The sequence below is a fragment of the Scardinius erythrophthalmus genome (assembly GCF_964197995.2).
Source record: "Scardinius erythrophthalmus genome assembly, chromosome: 19".
Classification (NCBI taxonomy): domain Eukaryota; kingdom Metazoa; phylum Chordata; class Actinopteri; order Cypriniformes; family Leuciscidae; genus Scardinius; species Scardinius erythrophthalmus.
This window is the reverse complement of record NC_138239.1, coordinates 36,825,934-36,847,684: the sequence shown is the minus strand read 5'-3', so window position 1 is coordinate 36,847,684 and position 21,751 is coordinate 36,825,934. Positions and strand designations below refer to the sequence as shown.

Here is a 21,751-nt window from a genome sequence, read left to right as displayed (position 1 = left end):
CTGATTTTATAACTCGCAATTGCGACTTTATATCAAGCAATTATGACTTTATAACTCGCAATTGTGACTTTGTATCACGCAATTATGACTTTATAACTCGCAATTGCGACTTTGTATCACGCAATTCTGACTTTATATCTCACAATTGCGACTTTATATCACGCAATTCTGACTATAACACAATTGCAACTTTATATCGTGCAATTCTGACTTTATAACTCACAATTGCGACTTTACATCACGCAATTCTGATTGTATTACTCGCAATTGCGCAATTGTGAGAAAAAAAGTCAGAACTGTGATATAAAAATTCCCAATTACCTGGTTTATTTTTTATTCTGTGGCGGTAACAAGCTTCCATATAAAACAGCTGTTTTTTTTGTGTGATGTAAAAAATTAAACGAAAACAAATCCTATCAGAACTTTTGCACCTTTAAAGTATAAATCTCTGAAAGGTGTCAATTTGTTTTTCAGTACTTGCACGGGTCGTAAGTTTTACATTAAAGGTGAAAAGTTCTGCTATGATTTATTTTGTTTCATGTTCTACATCACAAAAACAAGCTGTTTTAATGGGGGTGTGTAGACTTTTTATATCCACTGTATAAATGGCAAAGGATTCGCAGCAACATGTATACAGGATCCATTTTCACAGGATAGGATGTGTGTACAATTACAACGAGACATGTTTCTATTAAAGGTCCCATGACATGAAATTTTCACTTTCTGAGGTTTTTTAACATTAATATGAGTTCCCCTAGCCTGTATATGGTCCCCAAGTTTCTAGAAATTTCAATCGGTGTAAATCGAGCTTTTGCTATCTTTCTCTGCCTTTGAGAAAATGGAAGCTCAATCGCGCTGATCTTGAATCTCCTCCTTGTGACGTTATAAGGAGGAATGTTACCTCCCCTGTCTCTGCTTTGCCCGCCCAGAGAATATTTCTCGCCCATGAGAAAATGAGCTAGGAAGGAAGTAGGAACGCGCGCGCGCGATTTTAGTTTGTCCACGAGAGATATCATGGCTTTTGAGCGAGCGAAGCATAACAATTGCTCAATAATTGGATGTACAAATGAACACGAAAGGGTCAATACAGAGCTGGGCTTGCTGAACGTCTGAAACTAAAGTCTGGATCACTCTCTTTGGCTCAGCTACACACCTCGGAACAGTAAGTCAACTAATGATATATAAGTGTGTTGCTTTACTGTTTATGTTTGCCTAGACTGTTACAAGTAGAATGTGGCTGTCACATTAGCTATGCAGCTATGCAGTTTATGTGTGTGAATACACACACTGTAACGCGAGTGTTGTACACTTCTTTGTTATTTGGATAACTGTTTTCCTGTTGGTTATACGGCGCGCGCGATATCCGCATTTCAAGATCGCAGAGCTTGATGATGTAATTGTAATAAGATAAATTACAGATGTTACAGATCTCTCATGAAAAGGCAACAGTAGGTTCGCGTTAGCTACATGATAATAACTGTAAACCATCCGAATAAAGTACCGTATCCAGACATAATATTTTAAACTAACCATTCGGAAATGTCCTGCTGGAGCCGCTGAGTTGCAACTTCTTCATCCGTTGCTTCTCCATCCGGATCAGATTCTGGGTCAAACTGAAATGCTTGAACGACTGCGTGTCTCCGTGCCATTGCAATATATCCAATGTAAACATGCATGGTCTACCATTGCGCAAGATGGTCAAGGCCACACCCACCCTCCACCTTGCGCCGCCTTTCTCCTCCTTTCTCCTCCTTATTAGTATTTAAAGCTACAGACACCGAAACGGCCTGTCTGAAGGAAGCTCATTCTGGGACTGGCTTATAGTGGCTATAATTCTGCACTGAGACTGAATTTTTGAAAAGAGATTTCAGATACAGTACTAGGGACCACTAAGGCCTATATTAAAGCCTACAAAAAATAGCATGTCATGGGACCTTTAAAACAAAAGAGATTGTTACTGAATGTTGGATGTGACAAAACATTGCATTAAAGCCACTACATATTCAACTGAAATCAGTAGGATAACAGCGATTTGATATAAAAAATGTATAATTTGGGTGAAAAGGTGAAATATTCAGTACATCATATCAATCAGTAATAGGTGAAGAAGAAGATTTAACATGGAAACTCATGCCTGTGTGATGCAACATTTTTTGTTAGGTCCAATATACAGAAGTTGGCACTGCATTATTTAAATTAAAATAAATAAATTAAAAGAAAACAAATTTAAATGAATAAAAATCTCTTTGAAAGTCGAACTTTATCTTGATTGTAAAACAATACAAACATAATAATAATCGTCAGCCACTCTTTCCTAAAGTTATGACCATTATGAAGGTAATTAAATTTCACACATGATATTTAAAATCATAATTTTTTTTTTTAATGTCTATCAACATCCAGCCATTAACTTGGTACAGTCCTTCTATATATCTATCTGTCAATCAGCTGCCTATAGTAAAAACCACTTATAAACACATTAGCAACTGCCATGCAACCACTCAGAATACTTTAGCAAAAAAAAAGCAAAAACCTCTTAGCAATGCCTTAAAAATCACCAACATTAATATATAAACAACTCAGCAATACCCACCACTTAGAACACCGTAGCAACCATTTAGCAGCACCCTAGCAACCACCCAAAACACACAGCAAGACATTTCTAACTACTTTTAAACTACTTATATACTTCAGACCTCTTCCAAAATGCCAAAGCAAATGGCAAAGGGCCAATAAAACTTTTTTTTTTTTATGCTATTTTTAAGGTTACTAGTTTTGTTTTGTAGTTTCCTACAATAGGTTTACATGCATCCACAGTCAAAAAACACTTTAATTTTCTCATAATATCCATTGCAGCATCAGCTCTTTCCTTTCAGTGTCTCAAACGGTTCAATAAAGGATTCTGTCTCTTTAAACCCCGCCTTTCCAAAAGCCTGCTCTGCTCTGATCGACTGCGCAGCTCTTGAGCTCTCTCACCTTCGCCTGATGGGCTTGAAGGATGGCCATGGCATGCAAGGCAGAGGCGGCCTGCCCTGCAGCTCTGTAGGCTTTCGCCACGAGGGTGGTGGAAAATCTGCAGGCCTTGGAGGGGTGCTTAGGGTTGCCATAACAGGTGGAGGCGCTCTGCGGGCAAAACTGCATCGTAACAGAGCGCTCCAGTGGGGGGACCCCAGCGTACCCTTTGACCGCCGCAACGTTGAGGGCAGAGAAGACGGAGGAAGCCGCCGGGCAGCGAGAAGTCAACGGGGACTTCCATGACCTAGTGACATCCTGATGCACCACCGGGAACAGCCAGCACGCACCGCCCCAAGGAACCAATCGTCCACCCTTGAGCGCTCAGGGGAGAGCGGCAGCCGCCACTAAAGCCCGATGCTCTCAGCTGCCCGTGCAAGCTTGGCCATCAGCTCTGGATCAGATCCCAAGGGAGGCAACGCAGCCGAATCCTCATCTCCAGAGGAATCACGCCTGCTGGAGCCCCGTGTTCTATCCACTGGAGACTCGAATGAAACACTGGGCCCCCTGAAAGGAAACAGGCTCACCCTGAAGCTCCACGGCTTACGATGTCGAGGGGGGCGTGGCCCGAGGAAGACTTGACGGGTTGTTCCACAACGTAACCCTCAGATCACCCTGGCCACCAGCCAAAGTATCCCCTCGCGAGGAGGAAATAGATTGGGGTGTGGCAGAGAGGACTCTACCCCCACGGAGGTCACTGAGTCTCGATCTAATGGCCATCGAGATGTAGTGAGAACATGACTCATCCACGACTGTGAACTAGGGGTGGAACGGTACACAGAAGTCACGGTTCGGTTCATACCTCGGTTCAGACATCACGGTTCGGTACGAGTTCGGTACAATGGAGGGAAAAGCAAAACAAAAATGCAGAAGGCTTGTGCATGTCTCAGGCTGAACCACCAAAGGAAAATAAATGACTTAAGTTTTATTAATAAAGTAAAGGCATAGAACCAGTTTATTTGTAGTGCACTGACAATAGTTTTATATAATTAGTTTATTAATTAAATTCATAAAAAGACAAAAAGACCTTGAGATATGTTTGGTAATTGTACCTGAATCAATTGAAAATTAATTTGCTACATTTCAGATTAATATATTTGTTTTTATATTTTATATAAATATATGTATTATTTTAATAATATGTAATATATTTTATTTTAATTAACAGTAACTTAAACACTTTGCAGTTTGAATGATGTCCTGTATAAACAAAATGACGGAGTATGTTTTTATGTTTCCACTGTTCGATCGCGCCCACGCCTCACACACACACACACACACACACACACACACGCACGCACACAAATATAAGTAAACACTTTGCAACTTTTCGATCGCGCCCGTGCCTCTATCTCTCTCTCTCTCTCTCTCTCTCTCTCTCTCTCTCTCTCTCTCACACACACACAACATATTCCAGCATTGCAATCTTTACATCGCAGCCTGCTTCAGAGCTAAGGCGGGGATACAGATTAGGTGTCCCTAAAGAACCTGCGTATCTAACAGTAGTTCCGCATTACATTCATTCATTTGCACGAATGTACATTTGAGTTTTATTTATTTTTATACCGTGTATTCTCTGTATAAATGTATGCACCGAACCGCGACGCCCGTACCGTTTCGGTTCAATACGAATACATGTACCGTTCCACCTCTACTGTGAACCCGCTGAAACGCGTCATCACACCAACATCGCCTGAAGAGAGGCGCTCGTTGCTCTTGGTGAAGGAGAAGAGAAGCACATAAACACTTTGGCTCCAAGCAGAAACATAATGCGAGATTGCACTCGCGGCTCCTTTTATACCCACGCTAAACCCAGTTTGCGATGCAAATTCCACAGACCCATGCTATTTTCATACCATTGGCTCGTTTTCTAATAACTTGAAGGTGAAAGGGCTCTCTAGCGAAAACCCCATTTCGTAGTGACTGACTGAAAGGGAACTCCATTTATCTGCACTTTCATCTTTCAAAGTTTGTGTTTCTACACCGCTGTTTTCTAATTTTCAAGTGTAACTTTATTTGATTCATTTTTTCTGTGTATAATGGGCCGGCTGATGCACACACCTCATTATAGAGATGAATGAAGTTGGCCAGCTGATGTGAGAGGATGCGCTGGCGGTCCTGTAGGTCGAGCTGACGGCTGGGCACGTTCACACACATGTCCTGATGAAGATTACTACTGGCTCTCTGGAGGAAGCGAACAACCAGCTCCTGCACAAGCACACAGTCAACAGCACAAACGCTTTAGGCACTCACATTAATACATGACCTAATACACTAATAAACATATGATATTATACTCATTATACGTATATTATACTGATAAACATGTCAGTGAGCAGGACCAGATATATCATGAAGTGTGTGAAGTGACACTGACCTCTTTGTTCAAGGTGAACCTCGCACTTAAACTCAATTTGATATCAAATAAATCATGTTTTATACAGATCAAAAAGTTATAATTTAGGTATTTGTCAGATTGCTTTGATATAAAATTGTGTGCTGCTATTATTGCAAATATATATATATATGCAAATTTTTTAAAGTGTGGCAGTAATCAATTTAAAAGCTGCAGCGAAGGGGAAGATTATCAGAGAATAACGACTTACATTTGGTCTGTCCCCAACACAAAACTATATGTTTGGGATAATTAGGATTCTTTAATGTTTAATCTCTAAAAGATCATGTGACACTGAAGACTGGAGTGATGGCTGTTGAAAAATCAGCTTCAATCACAGGAATAAATTACATTTTAAATAGATTAAAGTATCAAACAGTTAATATAAATTAATATTTCAAAATGTTACTGTTTTTACTGTATTTTTGATCAAATAAAAGCAGCCTTGGTGAGCAGAAGAGAATCATTACAAATAATAATTTTGAATAATTTAGTGTTGACAATATCATATATCATAAGAATGCATGGGTCAAATTGACCCACAACATTAAATGATGACAGAATGCTCATTTTGGGAGGGAGCTAATCCTATAATTGTGCAAGACTTGCATGTGTCAGTTTCTGTATGAGAAACAGATATTTGAGTAAATGAAGGCATGGTGTACCATCTGATCGTGCTCCTTCTGCGTCCAGGCCGGGCTTCTGTGGGCTCTGCTCTCGGACAGCAGGCGCAGGTGCACACGCTGCAGGTACGAGGAGAACGCCATGCGGGCTTGCACTTTACTGCACAGAACACCACAGCGTAAAAGAGCAGAACAAACGAAGGATGCAAAAAACATTCATGTTTAGAATTTGATGGTAGCCATTGATTTCCATAGTATATTTTTCCATACTATGGAAGTCAATCAATGGCTACAATCAACTGATTGATTACCAACATTCTTTAAAATATCTTCTATTATGTTCAACAGAAAAAAGAAACTCTAAGGTTTGGAACAACCTGAGGGTGAGTAAATGATGACAATTTTAATTTTGGGGTGAACTATTCCTTTAAAGCCTCTTTCTTTGTACTTACAGCACCCACTCTTGACAGTCTGTTTGAAATATTACACTGATCAACAATATCATATGCTTAATATTCTATGCAGGGGTCAATATAATTAACCCTATAAAGCCTGCATGATATATACATAAAAGTTTGTGTTTTTGTTGAGTATCATATTTAAAGCATCAGGCTTTTATGGCTCATATAGTCGGATATAGTGAGAATATGGAGGAAAAACAGCTCAGTTTTATTCAGAGACTCAAAGTGAACAAAAATATGCAAGATGCTGATATTAATATGCGTAAAAAGTAAGAAATTGTAATGCTTGTGATCAGTGAGATCTTTATAAAAGTATAGCAGATACTTGCGGAAAATGCATATAAATATCAATATCTGCCAATAATGTCTTAGTAAGATGATATTTATGTCTTAGTTTGATGATCAAATCTCTGTAGTTTAAAATCCTATAATGCAATGCAATATAATGATGATTGAGAGATGAACAAATAAACCTTCCTCAAAAGCCTTCAGTCCAGTTGAAATATTATTAACAATATCAAAGTTATTCTTGTGTTTCCTTGATAAATCAGGGCAGATTTGACACAGAAAGACTCGTGAAGCTCGAGCTGAAGGAGGACGACTGTACAATTATAATAAGACTTACTTGATAAAACAGTCTAAACTATCAATCAGACTTAGGGTTGGTGTACTCAAAAATATTTAAGTGAATTTAAAAGCAAAATTTTCGACTTTCAGTCCATAATTTGAGGCAATAGTTTAGTTGTGGCGAACGGATGGCTGTGCTGTACATGATCCTGCACACACAACAACAAGAAACGCTGCTCCAACAACCATGAACTATTTACATGCTCCGAGTGACGAGGAGATAAGCAAGGAAAGTGCGACGAAAGGGAAAAGAAATGTTTCGGAAAAATCCATCGCACGTAAACAATGATATACTGTACTGTAACGGCCCCGGTCCCTTCTCGGCCCTGGCAGGCGCAGAGGAATTTCTACAAACTCAGACATGTCATTATAATTCCTTGCTCAAATTACAATTCAGGCTCTTGGACTGCGAGTCGAGAGGAAACTGGAATCTTTATTGCACTTTGGACAGGAGTATGTAATACTCATTAATGTCAGCGTATGAAAAGAGCAGGTCTAAATATTTTTGTAGGGCTATTGCATAACGTGAAGGGGGAGGGAATATGTTTCAACTGCTTCCAGGACTCCTGCAAAATGTTAAACAAAGGAAAGACAGTCTGACTCCAGCAATTAGGCGGCCAATAAGAGCGAGGTCAGGGTTGCAGGAATCCAGTTCCTGTGTGAATTACACTGTGAAGAGTCAGAGAAAGTAGCGCTGGATGAAAAGGACACCACGGCGAGCAGATGCAAATGAGTGTGTGTCTGTGTGTGTGTGTGATGCAAACCAGAGTGTGATTTAAAATGACTCTCGTGAGTCAGTTCTCTTCATTGAGACTGAAACACATGACTAACTCCTGAATCGTGTAATTGAAATTAATCGGAAACCATAACAGTAAATCCCAACCAGACGCAATAAAAGGTAAAAGTTTTTTGTTTGTTTTTTCATTTGAAAGGAATAGTTCACCCACAAATGAAAATTTGTCACCTTCATGTTTTTCTTCTCTGGAAAATAAAAGATATTTTGAGAATATTGGTAACCAAACACAATTGAAAACATTCTTCAAAATATCTTCTGTTATTTTCCACAGAAGAAAGAAAGTCAGGTTTGGAATGACATGAGGGAGAGAAAATTACGACAGAATGATAAATTCTGAGTCAACTGTCCCTTTAATCAGAGTTTTGCACGATGAGAAACAAGTGCTTGTGTTTTTGGACTGGTTTCTACGTCACGGCTGACAGTTCAGGTACTGATTGTGTTTTGTATTAAACTTTATCGACTAAAATAACTAGCTTCCGACATACGGCCGTACGCATCGATTTACGGTAGAAGAGTGACCTCTGACCCGATGCATAACATATTGATGAACGCTGAAGCGCAGAGGAGAGAGCAAAACACCAGTCATGAATTAGACGTCTAAAAACAGAATTTTTACAGAGAAATGTGGGAGGAGCTTGAGTTTGTTGCTCAGCCCTGTTTGTTTGAACCGCGAGAGGCGTCAAAGCTTACACTACTCCTACATCATACTTCGTCAAGTGTTACTCTTGTGGCGCAAGTCGACTTGTGTACGACTTCAGAAGACCTTTATTAACCCACTGGAGCCGTATGGAGCACTTTTATCATGGATAGATGCACTTTTATCATGGATAGATGCACTTTTATGATGGATAGATGCACTTTTATGATGGATAGATGCACTTTTATGATGGATAGATGCACTTTTATGATGGATAGATGAACCTTTATCGTGGATAGATGCACTTTTATGATGGATAGATGCACTTTTATGATGGACAGATGCACTTTTATCATGGATATATGCACTTTTATGATGGATATATGCACTTTTATGATGGATAGATGCACTTTTATGATGGATAGATACACTTTTATGATGGATAGATGAACCTTTATCGTGGATAGATGCACTTTTATGATGGATAGATGCACTTTTATGATGGATAGATGAACCTTTATCATGGATAGATGCACTTTTATGGGGTTCAAAATCTCATCCTCCATTCACTGCTATTATAAAGCTTGGAAGAGCCTTGACATGTTTTAATATAACTCTGATTGTATTCGTCTGAAAGAAGAATGTCATATACACCTAGGATGACTTGAGGGCGAGTAAATCATGGGCTAATTTTTGGGTGAAGTATGCTTTTAAGCAAAAACTTAGAAAACTTAATTTCTAGTAATTTCTTGACATTTTGGTTCTTAAATAAATGTATCTTGCTTTTAAAATTGTTTATATGTTTAGACAAAAAAAAAAAAACTGAGGAAGAACATGTTTTTGCAGTGCTGTATTTTATAACATCAGCTTTTGCTGATGAAAATGAACCTTTTGGCAAACTTGGGTATATTTATATTTATTTAGATGTACATTGTTTCTTTTTTTATTGAATTAATAAATAAATGTATTTTAAATAATGGTATTAATTTCATTGCAGTGTGAGACAGCAATGTGCTTACATAGAGTCTGCACAGATACTCTTCTGAAATGTCTGATATTTGAATGATTGTCATTTTTCAATATGGTTACCTACAGTACAGGACAACTATTCCAGCAGATGAACAGAGTTTAAAGTACTTAAAAGCACTGCTAAATGTAGATATATGCAGTCAAGCGGGCAAGATGGTACATTACAGCTGCTGATTTGATCAAACTCAAAAGCTTTCCGTACACTGGAAAAAAAGTTCTAGGATTTACTTTGAAACCATTTTTTCTCAGAAATTGCTAGTAAATGTTGAAGTAGAAAGACTAAAAGAGTATTATCTCCTATAATCTTTGCTTTATTTACAACTGCAAATTTTTTTTTTTTTTTTTTAACCCACTGGAGCAAAAAGTTTAGATTCTGTAAGGGCCCGACTGATTACCCATAATTCTGTGTGTCCACACTGACCTGAGGTCCCACCCCTGCTGGAGAATGTGGAGCAGATTGACTCTGGGTTGTGAGCGTTGTTCCAGCGCAGGGTTTGAGTGTGTGTGAGATGATTTCAGCTCGGTCTCTTCCTCCAGCCCGTCCTCATCCTGACTGATGTGAGGGGACTGAGAGGGTTTGAGGCCTGAAAACACATACCAGATTTTTTAAAATGAGCTATCATCAGTATCAGGACTAGTTTTCACTGAGGTGGTGAGCTAACATCTGTCAGAAGCTTAAAGCTTAAAGAAATGCTGGTTAACCTTTGATGTTTTCCTTAATATTGAGTGACTTTTTCTCATTTAGAGTGATGAACATGCATGCAAATTTCCCAAAATCTGATCCGAATTTTGGAATGTGCATTCATTTATTTATAGTTTATTCTAATGTTTTAGTAGTATTAATGTTAAAGATTGATTAAAGCGTATCCTGCTATGCTGTCTGGTGCACTTTCATTATGGATTTTAATATTTAAGGCCTGGTCACGTTAAGGACAAGATTATTCCTCCTTAATGGGAATCAATGGCAACAGTACATACTGTAGGAAAATGATGAAATTTGGCACACTTGTAGTGAAGGTAATGAATAGCAATCTGACCAATTTTGGGGTCTCTACGACCAAATCTATAGCGTCAAATCAAAATTTCAAATTAATATAACTTTTGAACCCTCAGTTCTAGATTTAGTTCAGCAGATTACTCTCTTCATGTTGATCACATTCAATATCGGCCCATTAAGACTTCGCCCATTACAATAGTTGTCATTTTGAAAAGAACAATTTTCAGTTTTTTTCACTCCTCCTGGAGAAATTTTGTCCAATTCTTAGGAAAATTGGACCGAGTAAATCTTTGGACCGAGCCGCACAGAAATGACGGAACCGAATTCTTATATTCATCTTTGTTCAAAAGTTATGATGTCACAAACTTAATGTCAACCTAAAATTGGTTCAGAGGCTGTATCTCGACCAAACTTTGATCAGTCAGATCACAGACAGACAGACTTGCTTGATATGCTTGTTGCGGTTAACTTAAACTAAAAGATGATTTTTTCAAGGTCACAATAAATATTTTTTAACATGCTTTCATCACTTTCATTTACTGTTTTTTTAAATGTCTTAATGTAGATATTAAAATTTAAACAAAGTATTAGATTACAAAATTTTAACTATCCCCCAAAAAAAAATCAACATTTTAACTATTTTTACTAAATGTTTCATTATTATAATTAAAAAAATTTATGAAAAGGTAAATGTACATACCAAGCAGACATTAGTGTCAGAGTTTGGGATGAAATATGAGACATGAAGAAAATAAAGTAAAATAAAGGTAAATATCACCTATGAACAGTGTTTTTTTATTTTTTTTAATCTAGCTGTAATTTGTCAAATTATGCAAAAAGTGAGAAAATATAATTTAATTGTATGTAATTAGAAAATGCTAGCTATATAATTGGAAAAAATCATTATTATTTTTTTAATTTCCACCATAAAATGAATGGTGATTTGAGATGTGAGATAAGTCAGAGAAAACAAAACAAAACAAAAATGAATGACAAAATGTGTGATATATGTATTACATGAGTCTGGATCTCAGCTTCTCAAACTGGACATAGTAAAACGTGTTGGTCCCACTTTATCTTAAGTGTCTTTAACTACTACTGTATGTACTAACATTTAATTTAATCATTTAGTGTAAATGTTTTTAAACTGTACTTATATTTAAAAAATGCCTGCATGTAATCACAGCTGTATAATTACATCTATAATTACACTGTTGACCTACTCATGCCATTAAACCTGTCCAAATCTGACCTGTATCCACATCAGTAGAAGCACAAGTGTTCCGCAATACAACATCAACACATAAATACATTTTACATTTGTTTTATTATTATAGTAGTTAAAGACACCTAATATAAAGTGTGAGCATTGCATGCACATGGTCTTTTGTTAATGCCCATAACCAGCTCAGGTGGGAGATCTCCATCAGTACATGAACAGTCCTGCGACTCAAACGCCATTCAGAGAACGAATCCCATCGAATGCTTTTATCATGCACACGCACCTGCTCGTCTTCTTCCTCTTCGCCTCCGCTTCCGCGCCTCCAGAGTCAGAAGCTTCCTTTCGTATTGAACTACATGAAGTGTGTAAAAGGCCCCCACCACCAGATGGACATTATCATTCGCCCTGTTCCTGTGCAATGAAACACGGCAAACCTGTTTTTTCCTGCAGTTTGTGTGTGTGTGTGTGTGTGTGTGTGTGTGTGTGTGTGTGTGTGTGTGTGTGTGTTTGCATTCAGAGGTTGAAACTGCAGATACTAACCTTGAGCGGGAGGTCACAGATCTGAGAAACAAAGAGCAACAGAGCAGTTTAAACAAATCATTTTAAACCCTCTGGTACTGTGTGCGTGTTGGTCAACCAAATGATTGTACTATATTTTAGTTCGATTATATTCTTTATTTAATATTTTTAGAGGATTTTATGTTACTAAATTATGTTTATGCAGTAGCTATAATCCATTTATTCACTTTTTGAGCGCAGTTTCAGAGTGCAGACTTTTTTTCATATGAAATATATATTTTCCAAAACGCATTTTACTCTAAAACTGATAGAAAATCAAAGCCAAAGCTAAACAAGTTTTGTTCCAAATTTGAGGTTGATATCTCAAAAAATGAGCTTTCAGTGAGATGTTGCTTGGTCGCAGTACCAAACGCTTCCACTAGACGAAATGCAAATGTTTGTCCGTTAACAATACAAGTGTGAGTTTTTTCAGGACTGTTTAACCTTTTTGAATTGCCAAAACCAGAAGTGCCAAAACCTTTACTAAGTAAAATTTCTTTAAAAAAAAAAAACATAAACGTAAAATGTTTTGGTCAAACAAGACTGAACAGCACCAGAGGGTTAAAGAGAAAAGCACCCATAAATTTGGCCATAGTGGAGTCTTATTTAAGGGCTTATCTAAGAAATATAGACATTTTATCAGGGCATATAAGCCTTTATCGCATTAAATATCAACAAAAAAAAACTCAAGCTGAAAATTCCTTAAATAGATGATGATCTTTCCAACCACGGCAGAAAGGCTTACCTTCCATGGAAAAGTTTATTAGCCAATAAATGGCGTTCATAGATGCCATTGTCTCTTTTTCATTGAATTAATAAATAAATGTATTTTAAATAATGGTATTAATTTCATTGCAGTGTGAGACAGACATTTGTGCTTGCATAGAGTCTGCACAGATACTCTTCTGAAATGTCTGATATTTGAATGATTGTCATTTTTCTATTTCATTTAATTAATTTACCTACAGGACAACTATTCCAGCAGATGAACAGAGTTTAAAGTACTTAAGAAAAGCACTGCTAAATGTAGATATATGCAGTCAAGAGGGCAAGATGGTACATTACAGCTGCTGATTTGATCAAACTCAAAAGCTTTCTACAGAAATACATACCATATCTCTCCGTACACTGGAAAAAAAGTGCTAGGATTTACTTTGAAACCATTTTTTCTCAGAAATTTCTAGTCAATGTTGAAGTAGAAAGACTAAAAGAGTATTATCTCCTATAAAAGTTCGAAAAACTTTTTTTTTTTTTTCAGAGCACAGAAAATGAGCAAAAAGTTTAAATTCTGTAAGGGATTGTTCATAGTGGAGTCTTATTTAAGGGCTCATCTAAGAAATATAGACATTTTATCAGGGCATATAGGCCTTTATCACATTAAATATCAACAAAAAAACCCTCAAGCTGAAAATTCCTTCAATAGATGATGATCTTTCCAACCACGGCAGAAAGGCTTACCTTCCATGGAAAAGTTTATTAGCCAACATGGCGTTCATAGATGTCTTGTATTCCAGATAAACACTGAAAGAGAGATACAGAGAGAGAGAGAAAAACTAATTACACAACAAGTCCTGACCGATTCTGCGGTAAACAATCAGTCCTGACGTTTCAGAGTCTTATGCAAACAAGATGTTTCTTGCACTTTTCAATTGTGTAAAAACAGAAATGAGTCTGTTAGCTCTGCATGTTTATGACCCGACAACCGTAATGATTGGTCAGATGCTTTATGGTGTTCGTTCGGTCCACTGTTTGGCCAACTGGCTCTCCACAAGAGCGCATCGGTCATGCTTTAGGAACAATACTATGCTTTGCCTTCACGCAGCCAGAATTAGTTGCTTCATCACTAACTGGCTAATGGTGTGAATTACAAAATTATGAGGTGCTGAACATTAAATGACAACATTTTTCCAGACCTAGCTCAAACAAGCATTTAAAAAGCCTTAGCTATTTTCCTATGTCACTTAACAATATATTTCGGGTGAAGTAAATGTTTATTCAAGAGATAAATGTCTCTTTCAGTCACGCTGTTTCAACACTATCCCGTTATGGGTCATGAGCGCCGGTTCAAAGCGTCTTTAGGCAATGAGAAAGAAGGGTTCATGCGTAGAGATTCAGCATCGTCATCTTGGGGTCAATGATGAATCAGGATGATGGAAAGAAATCTTTCAGAAAGCTGGTTTACAACACACGCTCTTAGAGATATTCAACAAACCTGCTCTTGTAATCTCTGCGTTCATGTTTGCTTCCATTTGCAACAACACTTTTGATTAACTTACTTCAGTTGTATGATAGTAAAATAGTAAAAATACTCAATATTTGTTATTTATTACACTAATTAGTGGAGAAATGCTTCAAACATGACTTAAATAACTAACTTCTTAAAAGCACCAGTAATAGTCCCCCTCATTTCATGATGGCAGATCCAGGATTTAACTAGACAGGCAGATCCAATCAGGAGTGCAGAACACATGCATGAGTGATGGGACTGATATACGCATGACTTGGCATGGCTGAAATCTCATTTTCTTTGCCTATCTAACATATTCATGCATAACCTCCCAGCTCAGAGAAGAAAGACTAACGCTGGCACTGATTGGCCTGGTATAAGCACATCTGGATTGATCTACCATAAGGTAAACCCCTAATCTGCTCGCAGATGTTTCCTATCACAAGTACGCGGTGTAATTGAATTGAATTGAATTGAATTTTTTATTAAAGTGTCTTGCACTTGCATGCCCAGCCCAAATAGGCTTAAAAGACACTATTGACATAAAACAAACATAATATAGATAGATGACCATCATACAAAGTACATAGGAAGATGACCATCATACAGAGTACATTACCATCATTTTCACAATATAAACAAACAAAACGCTGTCAATTTAGGTCAGGATATAAATTCCTTTGCCTAAGTTTCCACGCCTTTTCCACATATCTAGCCAAACTATAAATTTCATTTTCAAAGAGCCAGCTAAACATATCCCCATCCGTCATCCAAAACAAATCAGGCTTTTTATGTTGAATTCTCTCAAACAAACCCATTCTTAAATCATGATATACAGGACAAAAAAAAAAAAAAAGGATGCCATTCATCCTTAACGACCCTTAAATCACACAAAACACATAATCTGTCCTCTTCTGGGACACCTTTACAGCGCCCCACCTCGATCTGCAAAGGCAACACCCCTGCTCTGAGCTGGGCACACAAAGACCTCTGTAATCTGGTTAACCAACATTTGACATAAGGCTCTGTGGAGTAATCATTTTTAAAGTGAACATAGCTTCTCAATTTGGGCTTATTTAACACCTGCCATTGCTCTTTATAGGAATTAAACAAAGACTGTCTGACCTGAGATATATTACATTGTAAATTATTTGTAAATATATACTGTGCTTTTACTGATAAGAGTATTTCAAGGACCTCCATTGACCAAGGGTAGTTGTGAGCTTTATCCCAATCAAAAACATTCCAAGTCTATCTTCAGGTAATCTAATAAGACGATTCCATAATCTTATTACTTCCGCCTTTTGTTTCACTCCCAACCCATATCTCCCTCTAGCGCAACTCTAGTAGTGAACCTGTGCACTCCAAGGAAACACCTCATGGCCCTACACATTGGTTGTAATAGTGCACCTATATATCATTTCATTCTAGAGTTCAATGGCATTTATGCTAACATCCTTTCTACACTGAAAAAACAATTGGTGTAGGATTTACTTTGAAGCAATACTCAAAAAATTGAGTAAATGTCACAAATAATTACAAAGAAACTATGCGAAATCTTTTAGTAGAAAGACTGAAATAGTATTCTCATGTAAAACGTACTCCAATAATCTTTATTTGCAACTCATTAAAGTCTATTTCCTAAGGTTTTTTTCTCAAAAGAATTGAGTGAATGATGTTGGCACTAAAACACCAAACTCGAGTCTGGGAGTCCAAACCACTGGGTGTTTCTCCACTAAACGCGAGCATTGAGTGTATCTTCCTGTATCTTCCTCTGCCTCATGCTGTTACACGGACAACACAAAACACTTCAGATGAGGACAGCGGTCCATTATTTGCTTTGCTGAACTAGTGAGGTGTGATCAGTCTTATTTTAGTATCATTGAGATACTATTATAGACACGATTGCAGGGTCTGATTTAGGGTCAGCCAGCTCATGCTTGGCAACACTTTTGCAGCTCATGCTCAGTTACAGGTGGTTTGGCAAAGTTGTTATAATCTCAGGTGATGAAAACCGGTTAGATATTTTATCACAAAAGTCATGTGACCAATCAGAGACTTTACCATTCACAAATGTTTTAGTAATCCCCATCAACAGAGGCACTATGTTGCTCTTCCAGTGCGGCTGGGAGAAACTAGAGCAGAGAAAGACTGAGAATGAGTCGAGGCGCATTTCTCAAGCCATTTGTTTGTGGATTAAACTTGGTAACACTTTACAATAAGGTTCATTAGTTAACATTAGTTAATGCATTAGCTAAACAATGAGCATTACATTTGTTGCAGTATTTATTAATCTTTGTTAACATTAGTTAATACAAACACCACTGTTCATTGTTAAATAATATTAACAGATACTGATTTTAATGTGTTTGTAAAAGTTGACTAACTGTTGATTAATTAACGTGGTAACACTTCATTTTACAGTGTCCACGTCACACGGACTTACTAAAGTAATTAAGTCAATTTTGCATAATTACAACTATCCCTAACCCTAACCCTGTAGAACTGATGTTTACAAATGTAAACAAATTGTAAAGTCGCTCTTTAACAAATTGCTTTTGTTCCTCTTCTTTAAGTCGCTTTGGATGAGCCCATTTCTGGGCTTCAGTTTCAGTTTCTGATATGCAAACCGTCTCTCTTTCTGTCCTGTCATTCTCTAACCTGTAAAGTTCCCAGGTGTCCGGAGTGGGGAAAATCCGAACAAATCCGCCTCTCCTGTCATATTCCTCCTGTACCCTCCGCAGAACTTTCATCTGTCCAGGAGAGACATCAGAACAAGCTGTTCAATATCAAATATGTGAGGAGCAGCCAAGAAGAAAGCGCATGCATCAGCCTGCTATCTGCACATTCCTAACAGCGGCATCATTTGGCTGAAGTCATGGAAACACCGTGGGCTGTGAGGGTTTGATGCTGACCTCTTCTGCTGTCAGGCCCAGAGTGCTCTCCGCCTGCTTCGTGCTGGGTTTCTCTCTCTGAGCTTCTGGGTCGCCACCGTTGGAGGATGGCGGTCTCTGACGCTGAGGATCAGAGGGAATTATTACAAAAAATATTACACATCTAACGTATCATCCGTATTACTACTACAACCCGCCAAATGTGGGTTTCAAACCCGTGTGTTTCGGCAGTGGTGTGTAACGCAGTCACTCTAGCCACTTTTGGCGGGTTGAATTTTATGATATCCATTTTTCAATTATAGTCTTTTAAAAAGGCATCTGAAAAAATAAACTAAGTGCAATCTAGTGCTGTCAAAAATATAGATTTTTCGACACATATCAATTCTGAAATATTTGAAACTCTTCCGCAGGTCACACAATACCAGCTGAGCGTTCTCTCATCTCTCTGACAGCGAGTTACACACAAACAAACACGCATCCCTTTACTCACTCGTTTAATTTGCTCCGGGTGTTACAGGGCTAGAATTTCGGCGCGGGATTGCACGTATTCAGCATAATTTTACTCATTCCCGCAGATTTTGTGCTCACACCCAAAGTGCCAAGTATATTGGCTATATAAAACAGTATAATGGGTCCCTCTGTGCGTCAGGTCTTAAAGTGACAGCAGCCTAATATACCAGCTGCCAAATTATGAGATAATATTAAAAATATCTGTAATACTTTACAATAAGGTGTCATTTGTTAACACTAGTTAATGTATTAACTAACATGAACTAACCATGAGCAATACATCTGTTACAGTATTTATTAATCTTTGTTAATATTATGTAACCTTTTATAGGTTGTAGCCGGTTGTAGCCTAGCCGTTGTAACAGCTTCGTTTATTGTTTTTCCAACGTACCGGCTAGCTAGCTAAGTTTTGACAGTAGCAAGATGAACACGTCTGCCGTTCAGCCTTTTCAGTTTGAACCCGAGCGCACCGTAGGCTTAAATCAGGAGAATAACGCGGAAGACGATAGGCCTACTCAAGAGTACACGTCTATACATCTATACACGTCACTACCCAGAATGCATTGAGACGTAAATAACTATGGCGGCCTACAAGTGAACGGATTTTTGGCTTTTTTTAATAAAAACAAAAACATTTGGAGTGTTTTTGTATCCCCTTTTTATAGCTGACATCCACGTTTATCTTATAAGGCCAACATGCCGCACTAGTCGGGGTTCCTTTTAACTCCTGAAGGGATGTAACGACAAACATATCGGCGCACACGGACATGGAAAACTGATTTATTATTTTTTTCTCGAATTTATGACTTGACCTAGAGAATGAAAGCTATACCAGACACAGGTAATCACACACACTCTCTTCTCTCTTTCTTTCTCATAATACTCTACTTAGTAATACTATACATAATAATAACTTAACTTTAGCAGTCTTTTCCTTCATTGCTAGTTCTAACGTGACGTTTTCGAATTAGCAACAGAGGCTTGGGCTCAAATGTTAAATTGTCAACTTGATATTTGAATCTGTGGCGGAAGAAAGTAGTTCCGCACACAAGAGTTTTATTTAAATATTTGCTCCGCCAAACTGTTGTATAAAAGCAATGTCACACTTGTAGTTGAGTGATATAGCTCTATCAGCACGGCTGTGATTCGGCCGAAGGACACTTCAGTCAGGTTCGCAAAATTATTACAACTAGAAAGTGCAGTTGTACTATAAAAATGGGGTACCAAGCAACTCAAAGATTTCAATCAGCAGTATATCCTAATTACCTCTTCTATAACCTGCACATAAGCCTCAAACACTCAGCAGATCCACGGCACGGCTCAAAAAGGGGAGTTTGAGATATCAAGCTGGATCACGTTGGTTTACGCTGGGGAACAAACCCAGTGAATGGACAGGGAAATCAGCTCCTTAACGTCTTGATTGTTAGCTGAGGAGAGCTGTCTCCCAAATCCACCATGGAATTCCCTAAATCCTTTTCATCATATTGATATGAAACAGTTGCTTCAAATTTTGCCAGCCAGTTTGATGGGTTGCTGAGGAGTCCCACCCAAACTGTCTGTGGGCCAAAAATTACGAGTCCATTATAAGCATTTGGAACCAATAACACAATCTAGTGACCAGGGAGAAACTCAAGCGCCTCGACTGGTTGGTTGAACACTGGTTGCTTATCTCAAGCTTATGATCCTGGACCAATGGCGTACACGCTTGACCAACAAATGAATTCAAGCAATTTGAAAAGTGAACAAATAAATGGTCTGCCTTTGTAAAAATTGGGGCATGAAAAGAATAGCAGAATAGCAGCCAGTTTATATCATGACTATGACAGTGAAGCCAACAGGACTTCCCTATTGTCATAGAATTAGAATGATCGTTAAAATGTAATATTTATTGTTATCATTATAGTTATCGTACTTTGTGTGAACAGGGTTTTACTAATCCTATCAAAAATACTGGTTATTGATAAGTGAGCCAAACCTTAATGTCGAGCTAAGACACACTAGAAAATATAGCTATTATAGCTAAATATAATCCCATAAACTCCATCCAATTTTAGTGTGATAAACATACATAGAGAATGTATACAAATATTTACTTTTGGTAAAAGATTGTTGAGTAATTTTTATAAATGTTTTGATCAAAAAGCTGAAAGCTGGGTCAAAGTGAAGGGAATTGTGGGTTAAATGTCAAGTCTGTATAGCTTTAATTGAGTCCAGAGGGCAGCCACAGTACTAATCAATCTCCTAATCGATGAAGTCTGTTGACCCCTGGGGGTCACAGAGGCATCATCAGGTTTTTAACATCTATAGGAAATAATAATCATAGACTAGAAAGTGCACAATGATAGAGATCATCCTAATTAGTTCAGTGTCATCTATTACTCCTGACTTTTGTCTTGCGCAGACACACCTAACTGCTGAAACATGAAGGTTTTTCTTATTATTATTATTATTATCAAAACAAAACAAGGTTGTTTAAGTAAGCTATAAGGTACGAGAGGCTGTGCTGTATCTTGAATAAGTCACGGCTGAAGGGCGTTGTTAGACACGACGTGAAGCGTTATTCATGATACAGCACCTTCCTACAGCAGTACCTTATTGCTTTTACACAACGGTCACCACACAATACAAATATTAAAGCCAAAAAATATGTATCAATGCAACTTTAATGAAGTAAAATCACTAAAAGCCTTCCTTCCGCTGGAAAAACTAGTCCCTGACGCGAACAACAACAAAAGTTACATTATTTCGCCGTTAGATGGCAAGTGAGTCAGTCAGTAGAAATATTTTATATATTTATATATATATAAAAAAAATATATATATATATATATTTATATTGAAAGGACTGAAATTTGTTGTGAACACTGAGAAGCAAGACACAACTGACAAATGACTAGTTTGTCATAGATGTGTTTTATAGTGAATAAAACACAGCTATTGACCAATCAGAATCAAAGGCTGGAACTAACCGTTTTATAATAATCATCATGACTGGGCTAATAGTCATGTGTTGCTCAACTGTATATCCTAAACAGGGAAAACTATATAAATAAGGTAAAGTGTGGGTATTTGTACCTGAGGCTTCTGGGTAGGATTCTTCGTCCTTGAGTCAAGCGCAGCTCTGTCAGTGCGCAGCTGTCGGGATAAAGGGTCCTGACACACTAAACCTGAGGGCAACAAACAGCTGCTGTTCAGACAAAAGTGCGCTTTGATGATGATCTACACACAATAAGTTATTCATCATTTCCTTATTTCTCTCCATCCAGATGCAATGCAGTGTGTGTGGAAAACCAGCAGAGCAAATCCTGGAGCAGACAGTCCAGAAAGTCTTGATATCATATAAAATCAAATATTTAGTTTGGTGCCTCTTTCTACAGTATTTATTGCTGATGTACACTACCGTTCAAAAAGTTTTTTTTAAAGAAATTAATACTTTTATTAATACATTAAATCAATCAATCTTTTCTATTTCAAATACTGTTCTTTAAACTTTTTGTTCATCAAAGAACACTGTATTACGGTTTCCATACTTTCATGATGTGATGATAATCATAAATGTTTCTTGAGCAGCAAATCCTCATATTAGAGTGTTTTCTGAAGGATCATGTGACACTGAAGACTGGAGTAATGATGCTGAAAATTCAGCTTTGATCACAGGATATAAATTACATTTTACATTACATTTACATTGAATCATTTAGCAGACAACAGGAGCAGTTAAGTCAACAAAAGAACACACTGTAAGTGCTGTGGTATTTGTTGGT

At 37.6% G+C, this 21,751-nt stretch overlaps 1 protein-coding gene across 2 annotated transcripts in view; it reads right to left on the bottom strand.

Annotated features, from left to right (window-relative positions):
• The window catches only part of ttll5 (tubulin tyrosine ligase-like family, member 5), a 144,169-nt gene that overhangs the window by 75,571 nt on the left and 46,847 nt on the right, over positions 1-21,751 (bottom strand). For both annotated transcript variants that reach the window (XM_081394556.1, XM_081394557.1), the window contains exons 15-23: positions 21,063-21,154; positions 17,500-17,601; positions 17,246-17,337; positions 13,816-13,878; positions 12,340-12,360; positions 12,083-12,210; positions 10,002-10,164; positions 6,073-6,190; positions 5,074-5,220 (exon numbers count right to left, since the gene is read on the bottom strand). In XM_081394556.1, the coding sequence (XP_081250682.1) occupies positions 5,074-5,220; positions 6,073-6,190; positions 10,002-10,164; positions 12,083-12,210; positions 12,340-12,360; positions 13,816-13,878; positions 17,246-17,337; positions 17,500-17,601; positions 21,063-21,154 (926 nt within the window). The remainder of the gene's footprint in view (positions 1-5,073; positions 5,221-6,072; positions 6,191-10,001; positions 10,165-12,082; positions 12,211-12,339; positions 12,361-13,815; positions 13,879-17,245; positions 17,338-17,499; positions 17,602-21,062; positions 21,155-21,751) is intronic.